General features: G+C 30.9%; 4 protein-coding genes across 5 annotated transcripts; 3 read left to right on the forward strand and 1 right to left on the reverse strand.

Moving 5' to 3' along the window:
* Nucleotides 1-178: 178 nt before the first annotated feature.
* On the reverse strand, nucleotides 179-2,706 carry LOC138337784 (uncharacterized). The gene is made up of 2 exons (XM_069288127.1): nucleotides 2,088-2,706; nucleotides 179-2,000 (listed from the first exon to the last, which is right to left on the reverse strand). The coding sequence occupies exons 1-2, from the start codon at nucleotides 2,356-2,358 to the stop codon at nucleotides 256-258; spliced, it is 2,016 nt and encodes a 671-aa protein (XP_069144228.1). The 5' UTR covers nucleotides 2,359-2,706; the 3' UTR covers nucleotides 179-255.
* Nucleotides 2,707-10,697: 7,991 nt separating this feature from the next.
* LOC104649382 (RING-H2 finger protein ATL67-like) lies at nucleotides 10,698-11,897 on the forward strand. Its single transcript, XM_010328404.4, has one exon. It carries the CDS (start codon nucleotides 10,816-10,818, stop codon nucleotides 11,593-11,595), a length of 780 nt encoding a protein of 259 aa, XP_010326706.2. The 5' UTR covers nucleotides 10,698-10,815; the 3' UTR covers nucleotides 11,596-11,897.
* A 629-nt stretch (nucleotides 11,898-12,526) lies between these two features.
* LOC101265683 (probable methyltransferase At1g29790) lies at nucleotides 12,527-15,195 on the forward strand. Of its 2 annotated transcripts, none has more exons than XM_069291800.1 (2): nucleotides 12,527-12,965; nucleotides 13,591-15,195. In XM_069291800.1, exon 2 carries the CDS (start codon nucleotides 13,638-13,640, stop codon nucleotides 15,036-15,038), a length of 1,401 nt encoding a protein of 466 aa, XP_069147901.1. In that variant the 5' UTR covers nucleotides 12,527-12,965; nucleotides 13,591-13,637; the 3' UTR covers nucleotides 15,039-15,195. The 2 variants fall into 2 exon arrangements, with proteins under 2 accessions (XP_069147901.1, XP_010326694.1); XM_010328392.4 differs by lacking the exon at nucleotides 12,527-12,965 and adding an exon at nucleotides 13,003-13,399.
* Nucleotides 15,196-16,616: 1,421 nt separating this feature from the next.
* On the forward strand, nucleotides 16,617-19,611 carry LOC101262660 (reticulon-like protein B1). Its single transcript, NM_001347166.1, is given in 5 exon segments — nucleotides 16,617-17,041; nucleotides 18,019-18,199; nucleotides 18,284-18,425; nucleotides 18,994-19,063; nucleotides 19,154-19,611. Coding segments are annotated over 5 exon segments (792 nt in total). The 5' UTR covers nucleotides 16,617-16,812; the 3' UTR covers nucleotides 19,324-19,611.
* Nucleotides 19,612-19,727: the final 116 nt, after the last annotated feature.

Raw genomic sequence — 19,727 nt, forward strand, 5'->3', positions numbered from 1 at the left:
TTTTGTCAACATTTTTGTATGTTTGAACAAGTTTGCAGGATTCACTTTTTTTTTATCATAAGTCAAATCAATACTTTTTATGTTAAGTCAAATCAATACTTTTTATATTAGGTAAAATCATTATTTTTTACGTACAATATTTAAAATGCGGAAGACAAATTAAATTCATGTCAACAAATAAATATAAAAGATATATCATAATATTAATAACAAGATAATAAAAACACATTAACCTTAAAAACATATACAAAATATTTAAAATCGAGTAGGACATCGTGCCTTTGTGTGACCTGTCTCCTTACAAACACTACATTTTCTAGTCATGCGAGCCGGAGCTATATCCATATCATTCTTAAGTCGGCTTCTTCCTTGCGTACCACTTGTCCGCAAATATTCAGTATTTGCAATTAAATTAAAAGGAGCTAGTGGCCAATACATTTCATCACCCACTGGATTAAATGTCTCACTGTATGTTCGTTTGTAATATTTTGCACTGTAGAATTTACTTACATAAGATTTTGGCTCGATTCCGCGAAGTCCACAAAATTTGATGGCATGCGAACAAGGCATATGATAGTTTCTCCATTTTCCACAAGAACATTTCTTACCTTTTGCAGTAACCTTGTGGACATTTCCACCTTTACCATCATGAGCAAAAGTAAGAATTTCAAAAACTCCATCACCTGTGTTGTAAGTCATCATATCTGTGTGCCCTTGAGCTCTTTGATAATAATCATTAAATTTTTTATCTATCGCAAGTGGCCATGGCATATTACTTTGAAGTAATGCAATTGCAAGATTGTTTCTTTCGACAAAACGATCAACGAGAGCTTTGAACGTCATTCGAACCATGGCAGTCACAGGAAGCCCCCGAGCTTTTTTCAATAAACCATTATATGACTCAGACACATTTGTCGTCATGGCACCCCATCTACGACCACCATCCTTATACATCGTCCATTTTTCCAAAGGAAATTCATTTAACCATTCATATGCTGCAGGAGACAATGTTTTGATTTGTTGCATCCGTTGCATAAACTTTTTCTCCTGATGCTCAGTAGCAGCCAACCACATTAGATTTTCGAGTTCACTATTTACAAATTTTTTATTAAAATTTGCTTTTAAGTGTCGAACACAAAATCTATGATATGTGTTGGGTGGACTCAACCAATCATAAGATTGAACGCACTGCAAGATTCCTTGATGACGATCAGAAATAAGACCAATTCCTTGTCGTTCACAAACTACATGTGTCCATAATAACTTGAGAAACCATGACCAAGACTCAAAACTCTCACGTGCAACTAAAGCATATGCAAGTGGAAAAATATTTCCATTCGCATCAATTCCAACCGCAATTAACAATTTGATATCATACAAACCATAAAGATGTGTGCCGTCGATAGAAATGACCGGCCTACAACTTTTGAAACCATCAATGCTCTGTTTAAAAGCCCAAAAAAGAAATTTAAAAATTTGCTCACCTTGCATTGTTGTAGAATGATGCTCCCACTCAATAATAGTGCCTGGATTGAATAATTGTAGTGCAGCCATGTATCGAGGTAACGCCTTAAATGAACTTTCAAAATCACCATAAACCATTCGAAATGCTTTTCTTCGACCTTTTTGTGCTTTTCTGTAACTAGGAGTATAGTGATGTTTTCCTTTGATAATTTCACGGATCATCTTAATATTTATGTCCGGATTTTGCATAACATATGGTATTAATGAAGTGGCAATCATGTTATCATTCAAATTGAAATGATCCTCCTTATAGTTATCTGTAAGACAAGTATGCGGTTCAATCATTTTTCCTGCCTTCCACATACCGCTTGAAATCTCTCTAAACCGAATCATCCAATCACACCCTAACTCATGACGCTTGCAAATAACTTTCCAACTTTTACTTTTGGATTGATCACAAAGAAATTCTTTTTTAATAGCAAGACTATATGCTCTTACTGCAGATTTCATTTGCATCTTATTCATAAATAACATACCTAGTTGCATATACAAATTAAATTAATCAACATGCAATAAATAAATAAATAAACAACTATAAAATATTTAGTTTTCAACAATCGAACCTGACTGGATATGTTTAGGATTGTTTGAATTCCAAAGTGCCATTCGAATGGAACCGTCATCTCTCGTGTACATAAAATCTTCTGCATTTTCGTCAGTGTGATCTAAGTATGGAATCGCTGTAGAATGATAATTAATACTTTGATCTTCAATGGATGCATTAGGTGCATTATCCACATTATCATCATCGCCGTCATACATATCATCACTGTCTGTTAATTCATGCTCGGAAGGTTCATCATTGTGCAACTCACCAACTCGTTCATCACCCATAACATTGTTATTTACAATTTGTGTACAATAACTCACTGCATTTTGAATTTGATCATACCTATAAAAATAATAATATAAATATATTACATATAAGAAAAATAATTTTTAAGAAATAAGAAAACATTACTTTATTTACCTATTAGTTGAATCCGATGAGAAACAATTCAAATGACTGAAATTTTGGCTAGACTCTCCCATAATATTCAAATGTTTTTACCTAAAATTGTTGGTAGATTGGAAGATTGAAAGTAATATGAATATGAAGGATAAGTTCCAATTTATAGAATTGAAAGTCTCATGTACTATTTACATGTGAACTTCTTCAACTATTTACGATAAAAAAACAAATTTTACTATTGTCATGTGATCCTTTTCACTTTATATATATATATATATATATATATATATATATAAAAAAAAATAAATATAAAAGTATATAATTTTGTTTTAAAAAAAAATTAAATAATTTTTCTCATTTAATTTTAAATTAATTATTTGAATTCAAATATTATTTAAATTTAAATTCAATATAATATTTTTTTTAGAAAGAAAATATATTTACTTATTTTTAATTTTTTTAAAATAATGTATATTTTCTTATAAATTATAAACATAAGTTAACATTTTTAAAATTTTTTTTTATTTAAAAAATTGCTCAGCGATTTAATAACAAAATTTTTTTTTTTAAATAAATCGCTGCCTAAGCAGCGATTTATTAAAAAAAAAAATTATTTTTGTAAATCGCTGCTAGAGCAGCGATTTATGTCAAAAAATTTTTTTTTTTTTATAAATCGCTGCTAAGGCAGCGATTTATATTGCAAATTTTTTTTTTTTTTTTTATAAATCGCTGCACTGGCAGCGATTTTAAAGAAGAAACATTTTGAAATCGCTGCTTGAGCAGCGATTTCATTTTTTTATTAAAAAAAAATTTTTTTGGCAAAATCGCTGCCTCAGCAGCGATTTTACTTTTTCAGTCGAAGTAAATCGCTGCGTCGGCAGCGATTTTACCGTTTTGGTTTATATAAAATTTTATATACCGTTTTGGAATTTTTGTTAATATTTTTTACCCTTTGAGTTTCGGACTCCTAAATAAAATGCCATCATTCTTTTTTAAAAAAATAAATAAAAAATACACTTGTCAACTTTTTTTTCCGTATATATATATATATTCTACACTTGCTCGATTTTATTTTGTATGAGATAATTTGACTGACATATAGTTTAAAAAAGAAATGAAGCCATTTAAAATTTGTGGTCTAAAGTGAATTATAGAAATTTGTATGGTTATAAATCATTTTATTAAGGTAAAATAGATGTTTTGAAGTTAAATTGTTACTCCTCTGTCTCTATTTACTTTTCCACTTTAGAAATAACATATCTATTAAGACGACAATGATTAGCGTATTGAAGTTATCATTTTACTCTTATTAATTATGGTCTTCAAAAAGAATTAATTAAAACTTAAAGATTTTTAAAAAGTTTAAACGAGGGCATATATAATAGAAAAAAGTTAATCTTTCCTGATTTATCAAAATAGACAACTAAATATGGATAACAAAAAGAGGAAATATGGACAAAGGGAGTAATACTTAATATAGAAATGTATTATTTTTCTTTAGACTGACTAATTAAGAAAGTAAGTCATATAAATCGATACAGAGGAATGTTTGAGTTTTTTTCTTTTATAATCTTTTTGAAATTCTTTTTTCAAATCTGAACGTCTATATGGATTCTGCAGGGATGGACTATAGTCAATGCATTAGCTGTTGCTCAAATCTTTTTAGTTATTGCATCACACACATTTTCTTGCAAATGGTATGAACAACTTCAAACATATATTTGCCCAACTCTGGTATATGTGTTTGAAATTAGGCAAATATATGTCCTGATCTCATGTCTAAATATCTAAAATTTGGCCTTTTCAAGGTCATAACTTTAGTAACAAATGTTTGAAGTCAGGCATTATTAAGGCTGCAATTTTAATAAAAATTGTTTGAAGTTAGCTTGGTCAGTCATCATATGTTTGAAGTTCTTTCAAAGTTAGAATTGAGTCGAATATATCTAAAGTTTGCCCTGTAAAATTCACAATTTTAGTAAAAATATTTAAAGTTGGCGTTGACAAACCATAGCATCGCCTTCACATGACCACTTCAGATATAACGTCCAAAATTGAGACGCAATTTTAGCTCATTAGTTAGAGTCCACTAATCTCAAGTCTCAATTCGACGTAAAGAAAGCCCAAAACTATTGAATTATGTAATTTGATTTTTGTTTGTGTTTTAGCAGCAAAAGAGGTTTGTTAATTAAAAATGGGAAAATAATATATAATGACAAGCTATTAATTTAAATCAAATGTCATAATTTCATTTTGATTTAATTGTGCCCTATAACAAACTATTTGATATTTGTCTCTCCCTCTCAAACTCTCGCTCGCCACGTTCTTTCTCTCGTTTTATACAATCAGAAATGTATAAATATATAAATTGTATTTCTGTTTGTATAAAACAAGAGAAAATTATATATATACACATGCAAATACATATATCTTTGTCCTATACACTTATAATTATATAATACAAATATTTCCTTGCTCAGTTCTCTTTTGTCTTTCTTTCTTTCTCGCTTTATACTAACACAAATTATATAAAATACAATATTTGTGTAATTTATGTTTGTATAAAGTGAGAGAGAGAACAATATTTAATATACAAACGTTTTATTTCGATTCAATTATATACAAATTCAAATTTTATACAGATATACAAGTACATAAAATTGAATTGAGAGGCTGTCAATGATTTAACGAGAGGCTACCAACGGTCTGCCAGCGAAATTATACAAATATGAAGAGGAGCGAGTGAATTATACAATTACTTCTTTTGTATATATGTATAGCGAAATAATCATAGCATATTTACTATAGAACACGATTATGCAAATTATAGTTCTAAACATACAAATATAAATTTTGTATTTGTTATATATAAAAAACTTTAAATTAAATTATAATACATCTAGAAATAACATTCAAAATGACTCGGTATGTCATATTGGGACCATCTTTAATGAAAACCAACACGTAAAGAGAAATAATAATGATGTTGAGAAAGACAATTAACTACTATTATAGCAACTTGGTAGTGATTGCTTCATGAATTTAGCATTTCCAAATACTCGAGGTTTAAAAGTATTGCGTTATCAATATAAATAATATTTCACTTATAGGCTATGATATTTATGTCGCACCAATAATTCAATATTACTTGGTCCCATCCATTTTACTTTTTCTGGTTATTAAAACTAACGGCTCAAATATATTTATTTTCATTTTTTTTTTCAATATTTGCTCTTACTCTAATGAATATGAAGAAAGATATTGACCATAAACAAATGTTTTTTTCCTAACATCAATTAGCTAGAAATTTGTGATATAAAACATAATTTACATATTCATATTCCCCGAATCAACTTAATAGAAAATAAAGGGTGAAAAATAAACTTTTATTAAAATAATAAAAGCTTCTTATTTATGAAAACGTTACTATTTTCTCTTTTTTTTCTTATTGCTTCAATTAAAAACTGCTATTGAAAACAGCCAATTTTAAGTGAAAAAATAGTATTTTTTAAGTAACAAGAATAAGTGAAAGAAAGGATGATTTTAAATGAGGTAAAAAAACATAAGGATAAAATGTTAAACTAATATCTTTTTACGGGGTATAGAACTATAGATATGACAAATAAAATTAATTGAGGGGAGAAAATATTAAATTAACGGCATGATTTTCAAGATTTGAAGTGTGAAATAGTATGTATAATCTAGTTGACAAAGATAGATTTTCTTTTATTGTTATTTGTAGTCAATCCAGTTAGCATATATAATTACGTACCAGTATTCATTATCATTTGCATTCCCGTAAGATTATTTTATCTGTTTCAATTTATTTGTAATATAAATTTTTCAATTTGTTTTTAGAAAAATCTCTTTATGTTTTTGATAACTTTTTAGTTTTATTTTTGACATATTATATTTAAGATCATAAAATTAAGAAACATTTTGATATATTTGACATATCTTTCATTAAGATCATAAATTTTAAAATTTTCTTACTTTATTAAACTTCATGTAAAATTAAAATAGGATTACTACATTAGTAGTTAACCTAGAGTAAACAAAAGTTTATAGATAAGGATTTTGGTGGAGTGATAAGTACTCTTTCATTCTTAATAGTGTCTCGAGTTTGAGTCTCTTTAAATACGAAATCACCTTTGTTAGGTTACATTTTACCTTCAATATGAAATTTTTCTAACACAAATTTAAATTTACACATCCGGAAAAAAAAAAGTCAATAAAATTTTATTATATTAGGTACATCATGTAGATTGTGTCTAATCCATTTATTCATCCTCAACAAACGAGAATTATTTATTAAACTATAAGTTTGTCTGTTTAAATATTTGGGAACAGTTTGTTTTCCCTTTCCATGTGGGGTTATAGTGTATAGATATCCTTTGTTTCTCACTTTTTTTATTAAAATAATAAAATAATTAGATATTTTAACTATAAATTGTCATAGACAAACTATATTTGATAGAGCTTTGTGTTTGACAAAAATAAGATACAAACAAAAGGAGATTTGAGATTTGAGATTTGTGATAATCTCTGTCTTTTATATGAAGCTGTCCTTTCAGTATAAGACAAGTTGAGACTTTTAAGTGTTCCCATTCGAACCTTCCACCTCCTTCTATTATGCAATATACGTAGGAATCGAGGTAGATTTTAATATACGAGTTTACTTAAATTATGGTTAAAAAATTAAAATTTTATTTTATTTAATAGCATTTGAGATTGTAATTTTAAAATTTAAATTTATTAAATTTAAATTATGAATTTAATTCTCATCGATCGTAACAAGGTGTGGTTTGTTGGACTATAGTACTTGATTTTGTTGAAAATTTTACTTAGTTTGACCAGATTCTGTTTACAATATTGAAGGTCAAAGCAGAAGAAAAAAACTATAAGAAGCTATTTTTAATTCCCAACATGTGGATCTCAATGCTATACTAATTATAATAAGGCAAATTCATAATTGTTTGAACTTAGATTAAGTCCTACTGGAGCGCACAGCTAAGCAGTGTGGTTATATCTATTGTTTTTCTTATTATAAAAATAAAATTAATTTATTAATTGTTTCATGATAGTAACTAATCATAAAAATTCTACGTTAGGAGATTTACATATTTTTTGTTATGAAACTGGATCTAAAAGTAATTATAATTTTGAGTTGTATGATTCTGACGAAGTAAATGATTCGCTCTATCTATAACTTGAAGTCTTAGATATTCTTTACAATGCGTTTATAGTGTATTTTTTGTGCAAACTTCTAGTTGTCATAATAGGATTGAAAACTTGTCTATTTTTTAACACGCATAATGATATGTAAGTTAAATTAAAGAGGAACACAAGCTAGTAAGATAATAATAGGTTAATATGGGTCAATTAACATTTGACGAATAGATCCGACTCAATAACCATTATATTTTAAAGTTTTCTTTTTTATAAAAAAGATAGAGGAAAAGATCGTATTTAAAGAGTTTAAAGCAGATTGTCATATATGACATGATGATAAGCCAAAGGAGCCGGCCTTAGAGCTAACTTTTTCATAAAACGTTTTCACTTTAACGTCATACTTTATGTATGATAATTAGTTTTAATGACATTAAAATTTAATAATAAATTACTTCTTTATTTTCAAATTATTTATCATGATTTTTGAAAGTAAATTATTATGTAAATCTAAATGATGAAGTACTTTCTTCTAAATCTCAACTAACTATGAAATAAATGTTAATTGAGAAAATAGAAAAATGGTAGGTAGTTATTTAATCAAGTTTGAAAGTAAGGTAGATATTTTATTAGATCCGTATATATATGTTGGGATCCAATCAAATTGCATTGAACACATAGAACCAAGACTATAAATTATAATACATTAATAAATTATGTTTGACACTTTGATCATTCAATTAGTGCTATGACCTTCTACATATTCATCAATTTCAAATCTATTCGATGTTATAAATTAGCCTCACTCTTTAGAAGAGTAATTTTACTCAATTTTTTCTAATTTTAAGTTTAGCTTATCAAAAATGATTTATATAATTTAACGTAATAGATTTGTTCTTAACGTTAATTATAGTTTCTTTCCTAGAGTTAGGTTACTCCGGAAGATATATCGTTTTGTTTAATAACTTTCCTTCTAGTTGCTTTCTCAAATTTTGGATTAAATTTTTATTTTTGGGACATAAATGAATATGTTGTTGATGTCTCGTGTTTATACCTTTAAGAGTATAGTGGAAAGGTGGGAATTTTTTATTTTCAATAGTTAAATATTATTTTTATTGAAAAGCATTTTAATTTCGTACTAAAATTAAAATTTTCACAAACGAAATTTAGAGCATATATATAATTTTAATTTATTTACATGATAACTATTAAGTAGATGTGTCAAATTGACTATTTTACTAATTAAATATGAGCTTCAGCGGTAATTAATTAGTAATTGTGCGTTGAATATATATTTTAAGCGGTAATTAGCATTTTTTGTTTATGTCTTTAGAAATATTAGATCTAATGACACTTTAAACCGTGCAGGTAAGACTTTAATATTCTTTATTAATGTTTCTATTTATTGCTGCTAAAAGTTATTTTTATTACAGTGTTTAGATAAGGATAGTTCCACCCCTTTACATCTTGAAGGGTCTATCATACTTGATTTGTCCGATATTCAATTTGATAATTTGAAAGTTTAATTTTGATAATGTCATAATTTTAATTAAAAGTGGATATTTTAATATTTGTATATTAGTTATATTATGATATAATAGGAGAATTCGGTATTATCGTACATTTAAAAAAATATATATTTATAAATTTATTTAACATTTAACATGTGAGCTAACAAAAATCAAAGTATAAAATTTAGATTTCTAATATCAAAGTCCTAACCTTGTGAATTTAACAACAAATATCAATCAATCACTCATCAATTTTTCTCCAATATATAATAAACAAACAATCCCTCCCTACACGACTCAAAATTCAAATGTAAATAAATAGTCAGAGTTCTCAAACTTTGTTTGTTGGTGAATTTGATATAAATCAATAACTATGATATATTTGGAGAATACAGAGGCTTAACATAATACCACTACTTATCATTATAAATATAAAAATTATTCACACGCAGAAAAGTGAACACCTCAATTGTTATCATAAACAGAAAGCTATAAACATTATCATTTGCGGTGAACTTTAGGTATTAGATTGATATTTTCAAAGTTTTTTTTTTAACAATTTTTTAAAAAAAATTACCTTAAATTCTCTTATTACCATTATTCTCTATTAGTTTTTTAAATCCCAATTTACTTCATTTATGCACATCAGATTAATATATCAGCGCATCAGATTAATGTATCTCGCGCATTAAATTAATATATTATTGTTTATATTATTGTATCAGTTTGAGAGATTTTTGTAATTATAAATTTATGAGAAACAAATTGTAATTCTGTCTCAAAAGTATGTGATTTTTGTCCTTTACCCAATAATAAATACTACATATCAAACTTCCAAAATATGATCTGGTATAATAAATTCTAATCCTACCCGATAATTCATTTTTGGACAGTCACATAGCAGTTGGGCCTAACTCAACATCAAAAGTTAGTCTTCACGCCTAGGCCCAATTGACGCATAGATCGGAAGTCTAAATCGAAATAAACCTGACTTTGATACCATGTTAAGATATGATACCGAGTAACTCAACCTCAAAAGTTAGCTCGGAATTGCCCAAGTCTATAAAAGGAGACCACTAGTCTATTCTCCAATCAATATGAGACCTATTACCCACTCTAACACATATTATGGAGAGAAGTATTAAAAGCACACTTAATTTGGTGTAAATTGTTAGTTTCGTCTTGAACTATTAATAGCCTTAAAAATGTTTCTCTACTTGACTAACTTAGTTTAAATTATCCTCGATATGTCACGTAATAAAGCAAATGGGCTCGAACTCTTATAGAAACGTGCAACTTTCTATTAAAAAGACGAGAAAAATATTAAAAACATCCTAAAATTGACGAAAATTTAAAAAAGTATTTCAACTATGTAGCAAGATTAAGGATACATTTAAGTTTAATCATTCAAATATAAAATTATTTTTAAAACGGATAATAATTAAAAAATAAAAACTAATAATTTTTTAAAATCAAATTTTAAGAGTGTTTCGAATACTTTGTCCCGGGATAGGTTATTATAAATGAGGATAGGAATTTGAAACAAAATTTGGTGAAGTAGAAATTAGAGGTGCAAAAGATTCATGGTCGAACCCAAACTAAAGAGAGAAAGTAGAGGGCAATTTTTATCATCAGTCATCAGCCCCCCATGTTGTCCATTAAATGACCTTCTCTGTTTTCCAAACTACACCATTAAATGCCGTAGCTGCAACTGCACTTAATCTACCCACCCACTCTCTCGCTACCCCTAAACCCTCCTTTTCTTCTCATGGACCTTCTCAACCCTTCTTCTCTCCATTCTCAATGTCCACCTCCGACATCCGCCGCCAAACCCCACCATCACCTGTGACCATCGCCCCACCAGATTCTACCTACACCCTTTCTCAAAACCTCAGCACCATCGGCCTCGGCTACGCAATTGCCATAGCTCTCGGTTTCCTTGTTCTTCTATCTACAGTCCTCCTTGCTTCTTACATCTGCTGTCGTTCCGCTGCTGCTCGCCGCCGCCGCCGCCAGGCTCGAGCTAATTCCCGAAACCCCAACAACAACATCGAAAACGGAATTTACCTACCCCGTATCATTTTCGTAGCGGAAGATGATGAAGAAAACGACGACGGATTATCACAAAACGCAACGTTGGGGCTTGATCAAGTGGTTATCAATTCGTACCCGAAGCTGATTTACTCCAAAAGGAACGGCGGAAGTGGAAATGGAAACGATGTCGTTTGCCCTATATGCCTGTGTGAGTATAAGGATGGGGAGATGCTGAGGATGATGCCGGACTGTAAGCATTATTTTCATGTTATGTGTTTAGATGCCTGGTTGAAATTGAATGCTTCGTGCCCAGTTTGCCGGAATTCGCCGTTGCCGACGCCGTTATCTACGCCGTTGTCGGAGGTCGTCCCTCTTTCTCAATACTCCGATGGCCGGCGAAGAGTATGATAATTGGAATATCGATTGATTTTTTCGGCAATTTGGAAGTGTAAAAAGTTTTAGTTATTAGGGTCAAATTAGTCATCTTTTGGAACTTACATTTTTCATTTTTGCCCTTTTTACTGTTAGGGTTAAATCATTTCTTAGAGGTGAAATTTGCTTTGGTGTTGTGATTATTTTGTCTTGATTACACAGAATGGATGATTGAGAATATCAAGCATAACAATATGGGAATTTCCAGTGCCATGATTTAAGTTTGTTTATGTAAAAGGTGAAATTAAGCTCTATATAATTTAACTCCTTTGGTCAAATTTTCATTTCAATCTAATTCAAGAATAATTTTATTAATCTTAACCTCACATGAGTTTACATTATTCCTTCATTTCTACATGTTTGTTTACAATTTTCTATTACTATGAAAATTCGTAATCGCTACTCTTTAAATGCGCACCGGATAAAATCTCTACTCTTATACAATAGCTTGTAATCACATAATTCCCGCTAGGTAAGTTGAATTCAAATGTTCTGTATAATTAGGCTAGGAAAGAACCCTTACTCCATCTTTTCTAAACAAATGATGGTTTTAGTTTCGACACAAAATTAATTTATTTTTAATAAAAATATCTCGTAAAAAGAGGTATTTCTTTAATAGTTATTTGATTAGGTAAAACTTTCTCTATTTAAAGAAGAATAAAATTGAAAGAATATTAGTTGGGAATCAAATTCCCTTCTCTGGCACAGCAAAAAAATATTAGTAATAAAAATTAAATTAAAAAAAATGGAATCAAATACTGGCTCAGCAAAATTATTAGTAATAAAATTAGTATTATTTTTTCTTTTTTTTAAAAAAAGGAGATCAAAGGTGTATTCCAATTTCCAGTCATAAAGAGAATAGGGAGGTGGGACTTAAAATGGGCTTTCAATTGAACTTTTGATGGCTGCTTTAATTTTTTTAGTTTTGGTTGGTCTTTGTGAATGCATTTTTTCCATGCACATTGAACGATATGAAGATGCGCTCTGCCTTTTATTTTTCCAATTAACACCTCTAGAGCTATTAAAAGAAACAAAAACCTCCTCCTCCTCTCATTTCTTTAAAGACTTTCAAGATTTACTTTTGGGATTGGTGTCACTTTTGTCTAGGATTTCTTTTATGCCATGTCTCTCTTCTATTTTTTCCAATATAAATATATTGCACTGTTGACTTTCATACTTCATCTTGTCTACTTATTTTTATTTATATATTGTGTAGTTCAATCATGGAGGTGGAGGATTAGGAAGAAAGATAATATAGTGTTGTCGTATTGTTAGTTTATTGTGTCTTTTCCTCTCCTACTTTCCTGGTTTTTTATGTTGACTATCGAAACAATTTCGAGTTAAAAGTAAGTCTACATATATCCTCTCCACTCCCAGTTATGAGATTATACATGATATGTTATTTTGTCGTATATTGCAGTACACTCCATCACATTGAAAATGCAGCTTCCTTTACTTTTCACTATTCACTCGTCTTACTTTTAAGCATGCTAGTTTAAGAAATCTAACATGGCATTCTTAGCTTTTTATTTGTTACAAACTTCATTCCTACTTTGTTAGTACTGACTTTTTTTGTGAGAAATGCACTTTCACCAACAAACAAGCTACCACTAGTCGTAGCAAATGCAGCCTTTTGGCAGCAGATGGCTATTGCGCCTTTGATTAATCCATATATACTTTGGAACTTTTCTCAAGCCACGATAAATCTATAGATTTTTATAAAGTGACTTCGGAGTAGATAAAGTTTTAAATATTTTTGCTGAGAATGCGGACTGATAAGGTAAAATACTTCTCCCAAGAACTTGAAGAGTACATCTTAAGTTAATGCAACATGTGGACTCTAATCTCAAGATCTTCATACTATAATAAATTAATCTTCATTATAATCCATATGATTACTCAATAGAGTACTGTTGAAATTGCTTCAATCATTTCTCTCTTGACTACCTGCCACATTTATAATTTGTTCAGGTTTTGCAGAGGAACTTATCGTTCGATCTCAATAGTACTAAGACTAGATGCGTAAATCAAATCTCATAAAGAAATTGGGAGCATGGAGAGGGATACACAGGTTAATCTTCATATTCTGTATACTTGCTCTTCTTATATGTATGGCTACTTTCTCCAAAATTTATTCTTTTCGATCTTTTCTAGCTTCGAATTCCTTCTGCAACTGTAACACTTCAATCAACTGTTATACTATCAATCACCACGTCGATTTAACACTGGATACTGTAATCCAGAAGATCCAACATGAGATTGATATTTTGCGACAGCTGCCAAATGAAAAAGCTTTCGGAAAACAGGCTATTTTTCTAGCAGATATTTTAAATCTAGTTGAATCAGTACAGAATTTACTAGTACAAAACAGTGAGCCTGGAGCAGTGTTACATTCCTTATCAAGGCAAACAGAACAGGTAAATGAACCTGCTGAATATTTCTTAACTGAAGAAATTCGAAAATATGTGAGGATTAAACCAAACAGGTTGAAGAAACAGAACTTTATGGGTGCTAATGGTACATTTACTAGCATAGGTCATGCTTGTTTCTCAATGAAATCGGAGCTCGAAGAGTACATGGATTATGACGTTGGCGAAATGTGTAATGATGATTGGAGATTAGCACAGAAACTTATGGTTCATGGATGTGATCCATTACCTAGAAGAAGATGTTTTGCTAGAGCTCCTCAATTGTATAATAAACCATATCCTATAAATGAATCAATTTGGAAGTTACCTGATGACAAAAATGTTAGATGGAGTCAATACAGATGCAAAAATTTCACTTGTTTAGCTAGAAATTCTAGTGTAAAAGGTTTTTTCAAATGCACAGATTGTTTCAATCTTACACATCATGAGTCTCCAAGATGGATTGTTCATTCATATCAAGACGCGAATTCAGAAATGACAGCTGATATATTGATAGCAGAAGTGCTTAATTTGAAGCCTGGAGAGATCAGAATTGGACTGGATTTCAGCGTTGGCACGGGCACATTTGCTGCTAGAATGAGAGAGCACAACGTGACTATAGTCTCTGCAACAATTAACCTCGGTGCACCATTCAACGAGATGATTGCTCTTCGAGGGCTAATTCCTCTTTACATGACGATAAATCAGAGATTACCATTCTTCGATAACACTCTAGATTTGATTCACACAACAAGGTTTCTTGATGGATGGATTGATTTTGTGCTGCTGGATTTCGTGTTGTATGACTTCGATAGAGTTTTGAGGCCTGGTGGACTTATATGGATTGATAGTTTTTTCTGTTTGAAGGAAGAGTTGAATGATTATTTAGAGGCATTCAAGATTCTCAGGTATAAACAACACAAGTGGCTTGTTGTTCCTAAGATAGATAAAGATGATAGTGAAGTGTTCTTCTCTGCAGTGCTAGAAAAACCACCAAGACCGTTCCGATGAATTATATTTATTTCATACAATAATGTTGGTACTGATTTTGTTCGTCGATTTTTTATACATTTTCATCCAACAATAGATAGGATACAATGTGAGTACATTACAACGTTACCAATAATTGTTGTACTAATATATAAAAAAAAAGATGTCTTTTCGTCAATGTGATGATTTTTATAGTCTACTTCAATCAACATTGATGATACTTGATGTATTTGATTTGCAAATTACTATGAAATATCTTGTGTAAGTTTGAAAGGCCCAAAGGTGTAGCCTAACGTCAATTAGGCACATTTTGGATGGGCCTAATTTGTAAAAGTGAGAATTGAGAAGTGCTAGAACAAATGGGCAAAGAAAGATGGACCAAATTCCTAAGATAGTATTACTAGAATTGAATTCTTTAATTTTTTTCATGGCGCTAAAATCAAACCAAATTGGTTGTTTACCTGAACTTTTACTTATCGGTGAAATCAAAATTCTTTGCTTGTAATTCCTACCACGTTTCCTATGTGATGGGATTACATCAGAGATCGACTTTTAGTTTTTTTTCTAGGTGATAAATTTATTAACTAGGATTATTTTTTAAAAAAATGGTATCTTGATGAATGTTGATTATGTACCTACTTTTTTAATATTTTATCATGATTTTTTTATTTATATTATTTCTTTTTTAAAATATTTTTATTTATGTTTAACTGATCCAAGGTTCTATTAAAAATAATCTACGTACTTTTAAGATAGGAGAAAGCTATGTCTACTCTTTATTTTATAGAAATTTTACTTTATAAATTTTACGCCTAATATATCGCTGTTTTCGCTTGTTATAAAATTGTTACCATTCTACTTTTGGGCCTTTTGTGCTGTTTTTCTCTCTTTATATAGTTTTATTTGCTGTTCTTCTCTCTCGTTTACTTTACCTTTTCAATTTTCATCTCTTATATAGTTTAAGTTTGTATATGCAACATGCTGTAAAAGGAAAATTATTTTTACAATAATAAATGAGGGAAAAAAAAGTGTTGGTGTTACTTTCTCAATCTGATCTCCAGGTAACGTGGAGCCCACAATGCTTTACTAAAGTCCAATCTCCACCGCCAAATCATCAAAAGCCCTACTTTTCTCCGACACGTGTCCCCCTCATTCATCACTAGTCGGCCACCCCCCTCTTCATAAATGAGGATATATATAAATTTTATTTTTCATTTTTTATAGAATTAAGATATAAATTTTTTATAGAATAAGGAAATAATTTTCAATAAACTTATGACTCACACTAAACATCACGCAAAGTCATATCAAATTTACTTTTTATTTAATATAAAATAAGCACATACATGCAAAAGATTTGGGTGAAGACAATTAATTGTTTTTTTATTCTCAACACATGGAAACAGTAATGCAAAAGGTTTAATTATAATGAGAAAAAATTCATAATTGTTTTTTATTCTTGACATATTAAAATAGTGTAGATTTTGAACAATCTTAAATCTTAAAATCTGTGATTGAAGTTTAGGTCTAATAATTTATTACGATGCATCATTGAAGTACAAATTTCTATATAATCTCTTTTCTATATTTGGACGAAAAAAAGGGGAGGGGGTATTTTCAAAATTAACTAAATTTAGGTTCGGAAAAGCCGAGCCTTAGGCTCGGACATTCCTCGTTCACTTCACCGTTTTTCAAAAACATAAATATCAATCTTTTCACAATTTTCTCGGCAGTACAGTCGTTTCTTTTTCACTCAGAGTATTGGGTTGATTGAATCGGAGCTCTGAATCAGAAAATGGCCGAGCACGTTGAGAATTCGGATCCTAAAGGGGAGTCGTTGTTGGAGAAGATCGCCGACAAGTTTCACGGTGACGATTCCTCGTCGTCGTCGGAATCAGAAACTGAGACGAGGAAACCGGCAGTGAAATCGGAGGTTGACCCGGAGACGGAGACGTTGAAGAACAAAGTTTGGAGGTTATTCGGAAGAGAAAAACCGGTTCACAAGGTTTTCGGTGGAGGCAAACGTATGGTTCTGTTATCTATTTCTCTACTTACTTGAACTTTTCTATGTTTATTTGTTTATAGACTGAAAATTCTGGATTTGGCGGTTGAGAGGGTTTTCAGGGTTTTGTGAGGATCGTAAAGAATATTCAGGTTCATTAACGTGTTTCTTAACTGCAACTGAGCGATCAAGAGTTCAAATATTTTACACTATATGCTTTTTTCGATTGTGAAGATTGATCTTTTTCCTGATCCAAGTGTGATTGGTGGTTGCTGAATTTGATCGGGCTCTAGGCGTTTGGCGGATCTTAAAGGATATGTTCTTTTTTCCAGGGACCTTGAAGAATATCTAAGTCCAGTAGTTGTGTTAAACTATTGGAGTTGAAGTGACTGGTTGTTGAGGAATTGATGAAGCTTTAGGGTTTAATGAATCTTTAGATCCAAATGAATTATCATGCTCGTGCAGATGCTTTTTTAAGTCAATTGAGCAAACAACAGTTCAAAATTTACGTACTTTAGGTTAAGGATTGAATTTTTTGAAATGAAAATGATAGGTGGTTGAGGTCTTGAATCTCTCTACTACAGTTTTGGCTTCTCGAGGTATCATAAATAATATTTAGATCTGCTTAACTTATTATAATGCTTGTATACGTGTTTGTTTAGAGCAACAGCTACCTAATATTCTTGGTTTGATTATTTATATATTGAAGGACTCGAATATTTGGTTAATGATTGGTGGTGAGGGTGCTGCTTACGGCTTAGAGTTCACGAAGTATCTTCAGATACAAAAAAATGTTATTTGAAAAAGGGTTACTCTAACATCTGGATTTGCTTAGATCAAATGAGGGACCATGAGTTCTTTGTCTGATCTAAGTTGAGCAGATGGATGCTTTTCATGTATATTAGTATTGTTTGGATAAGTATCTGATTGGTGATGCCAATTAAATTGTGATTGAGACATAGTTGAGTGATTGATTGAATATGCATCTTATTGTTGCAGCTGCTGATGTTTTCTTGTGGAGGAACAAAAAGATATCTGCTACTGTACTTGGTGGAGCAACTGCTATCTGGGTTCTTTTCGAATTGCTCGAGTACCACCTGCTCACTTTAATCTGCCACATTTTGATCATCACTCTCGCAGTCTTGTTCTTGTGGTCAAATGCAACCACCTTTATTAACAAGTAAGCTTATCCAGTTCTTAGTTTAGATTCTTCTTCAATTTATATTAACACTCTCCTGAGGATGTGTTTCTATCATTTTGACAGAAAACCTCCTCATATCCCAGAAGTCCACCTTCCAGAGGGCCCCATCCTTCAGGTGGCTTCTGCCCTGAGGATCGAAATTAATCGCGCTCTTGATCTGCTGAGAGAAATTGCATCAGGGAGAGAACTGAAGAAGTTTCTTGCTGTAAGTATGCCCATTTCTGCTGCTCTTTCCTGAGTGTAGTTTATTGGAATGTTTGCTGTAATTGGTGATGTCCGTTAGTGTGACACAGCCTTCCCTCGTCCACCTCTGGAGATCGATTGGTGTTCATCTTCTGTTGGGTTTCATCTTATATATGTCTGCTTTCCCCCATTTTGGCAGGCCTGCATGCTAACTCCCCCTCCTATTATTGATCCTGACTTGGTAGACAGTATTTAGGTTCTGTTTTAGTTTCTAGAGACATTAGATAACATAGTTGGACATGTAGTCTTAGAGTATGTCTAAAATCTCTAGATTTTTAGCCTGTTCCATTCATGCCAGATAAGAAGTCTAAATTGTTCTTTACCATGTTTGTGGTTTTCCCAAATTCAACACCCCAAAGGTTCATAATATCAGTCTGTTGTGAAATAAGTTACCAAAGGTGCTTGTTTCTATTTTTCTTTAGCAAAATTTTTTTCTGATCTTGTATGATGGCACAAAAGAGTAAATATGCAAAATTTCTTTGGCGTTCATTCATCTTTGTTTACTTACCATAACTTGCCCATGTTACCAGGTGATTGCTGGTTTGTGGATCCTCTCAATTGTTGGTAGCTGGTGCAACTTTTTGACTCTGTTCTATATATGTAAGTTTAGAAGTTCATTAGATGTATCTTTTATTTTTTCCTTTTTTGTCACTGCTTCTCATTTTGTTGATCCTCCTTCCAATTTGGCAGCATTTGTGCTCCTCCACACCGTTCCTGTTCTTTATGAGAAATATGAAGATAAAGTGGATCCATTAGCCGAGAAAGCAATGCACGAGATCAAGAAGCAATATGCTGTGTTTGATGAAAAGGTTTTGAGTAAAATTCCAAGAGGACCACTGAAAGATAAGAAGAAAGATTAGATGTGGTGGTGCTTCGTTCCGCTAGAAAGGTTTCAGAATGTGATAGTACTTCTCTTGTATTTACGTGAGGCTGAGTGTTATCCTTGCTTGTATTTGGGGTTTTATTAATTGGGGATAAATCTAGAAACAGTTGGGAGGTTTAGTCTGTTAGGTGTGAGTCTGTATCTGACTGTCGTTTCACAAGATGTCATTGTATAAGTTCAACAAAATTTACATTGTGTTCTTCTGCATTTGTTTGTATTGCTTTCACTTGTATCAAAGCTGGGATGGTCTAACCTGTTTGATCCACAGCCGCCTGAATCATATTTGATCTGTTTATTTTTCAGTTGGTTGATTCCGGTTTGTGGTTTCATTACTGGATTAGGGCTGGTATGTGTACAGGAAGAAATGAAGATATAAGGCTT

Source organism: Solanum lycopersicum, chromosome 1 (assembly GCF_036512215.1).
Source record: "Solanum lycopersicum chromosome 1, SLM_r2.1".
NCBI classification, from domain to species: domain Eukaryota; kingdom Viridiplantae; phylum Streptophyta; class Magnoliopsida; order Solanales; family Solanaceae; genus Solanum; species Solanum lycopersicum.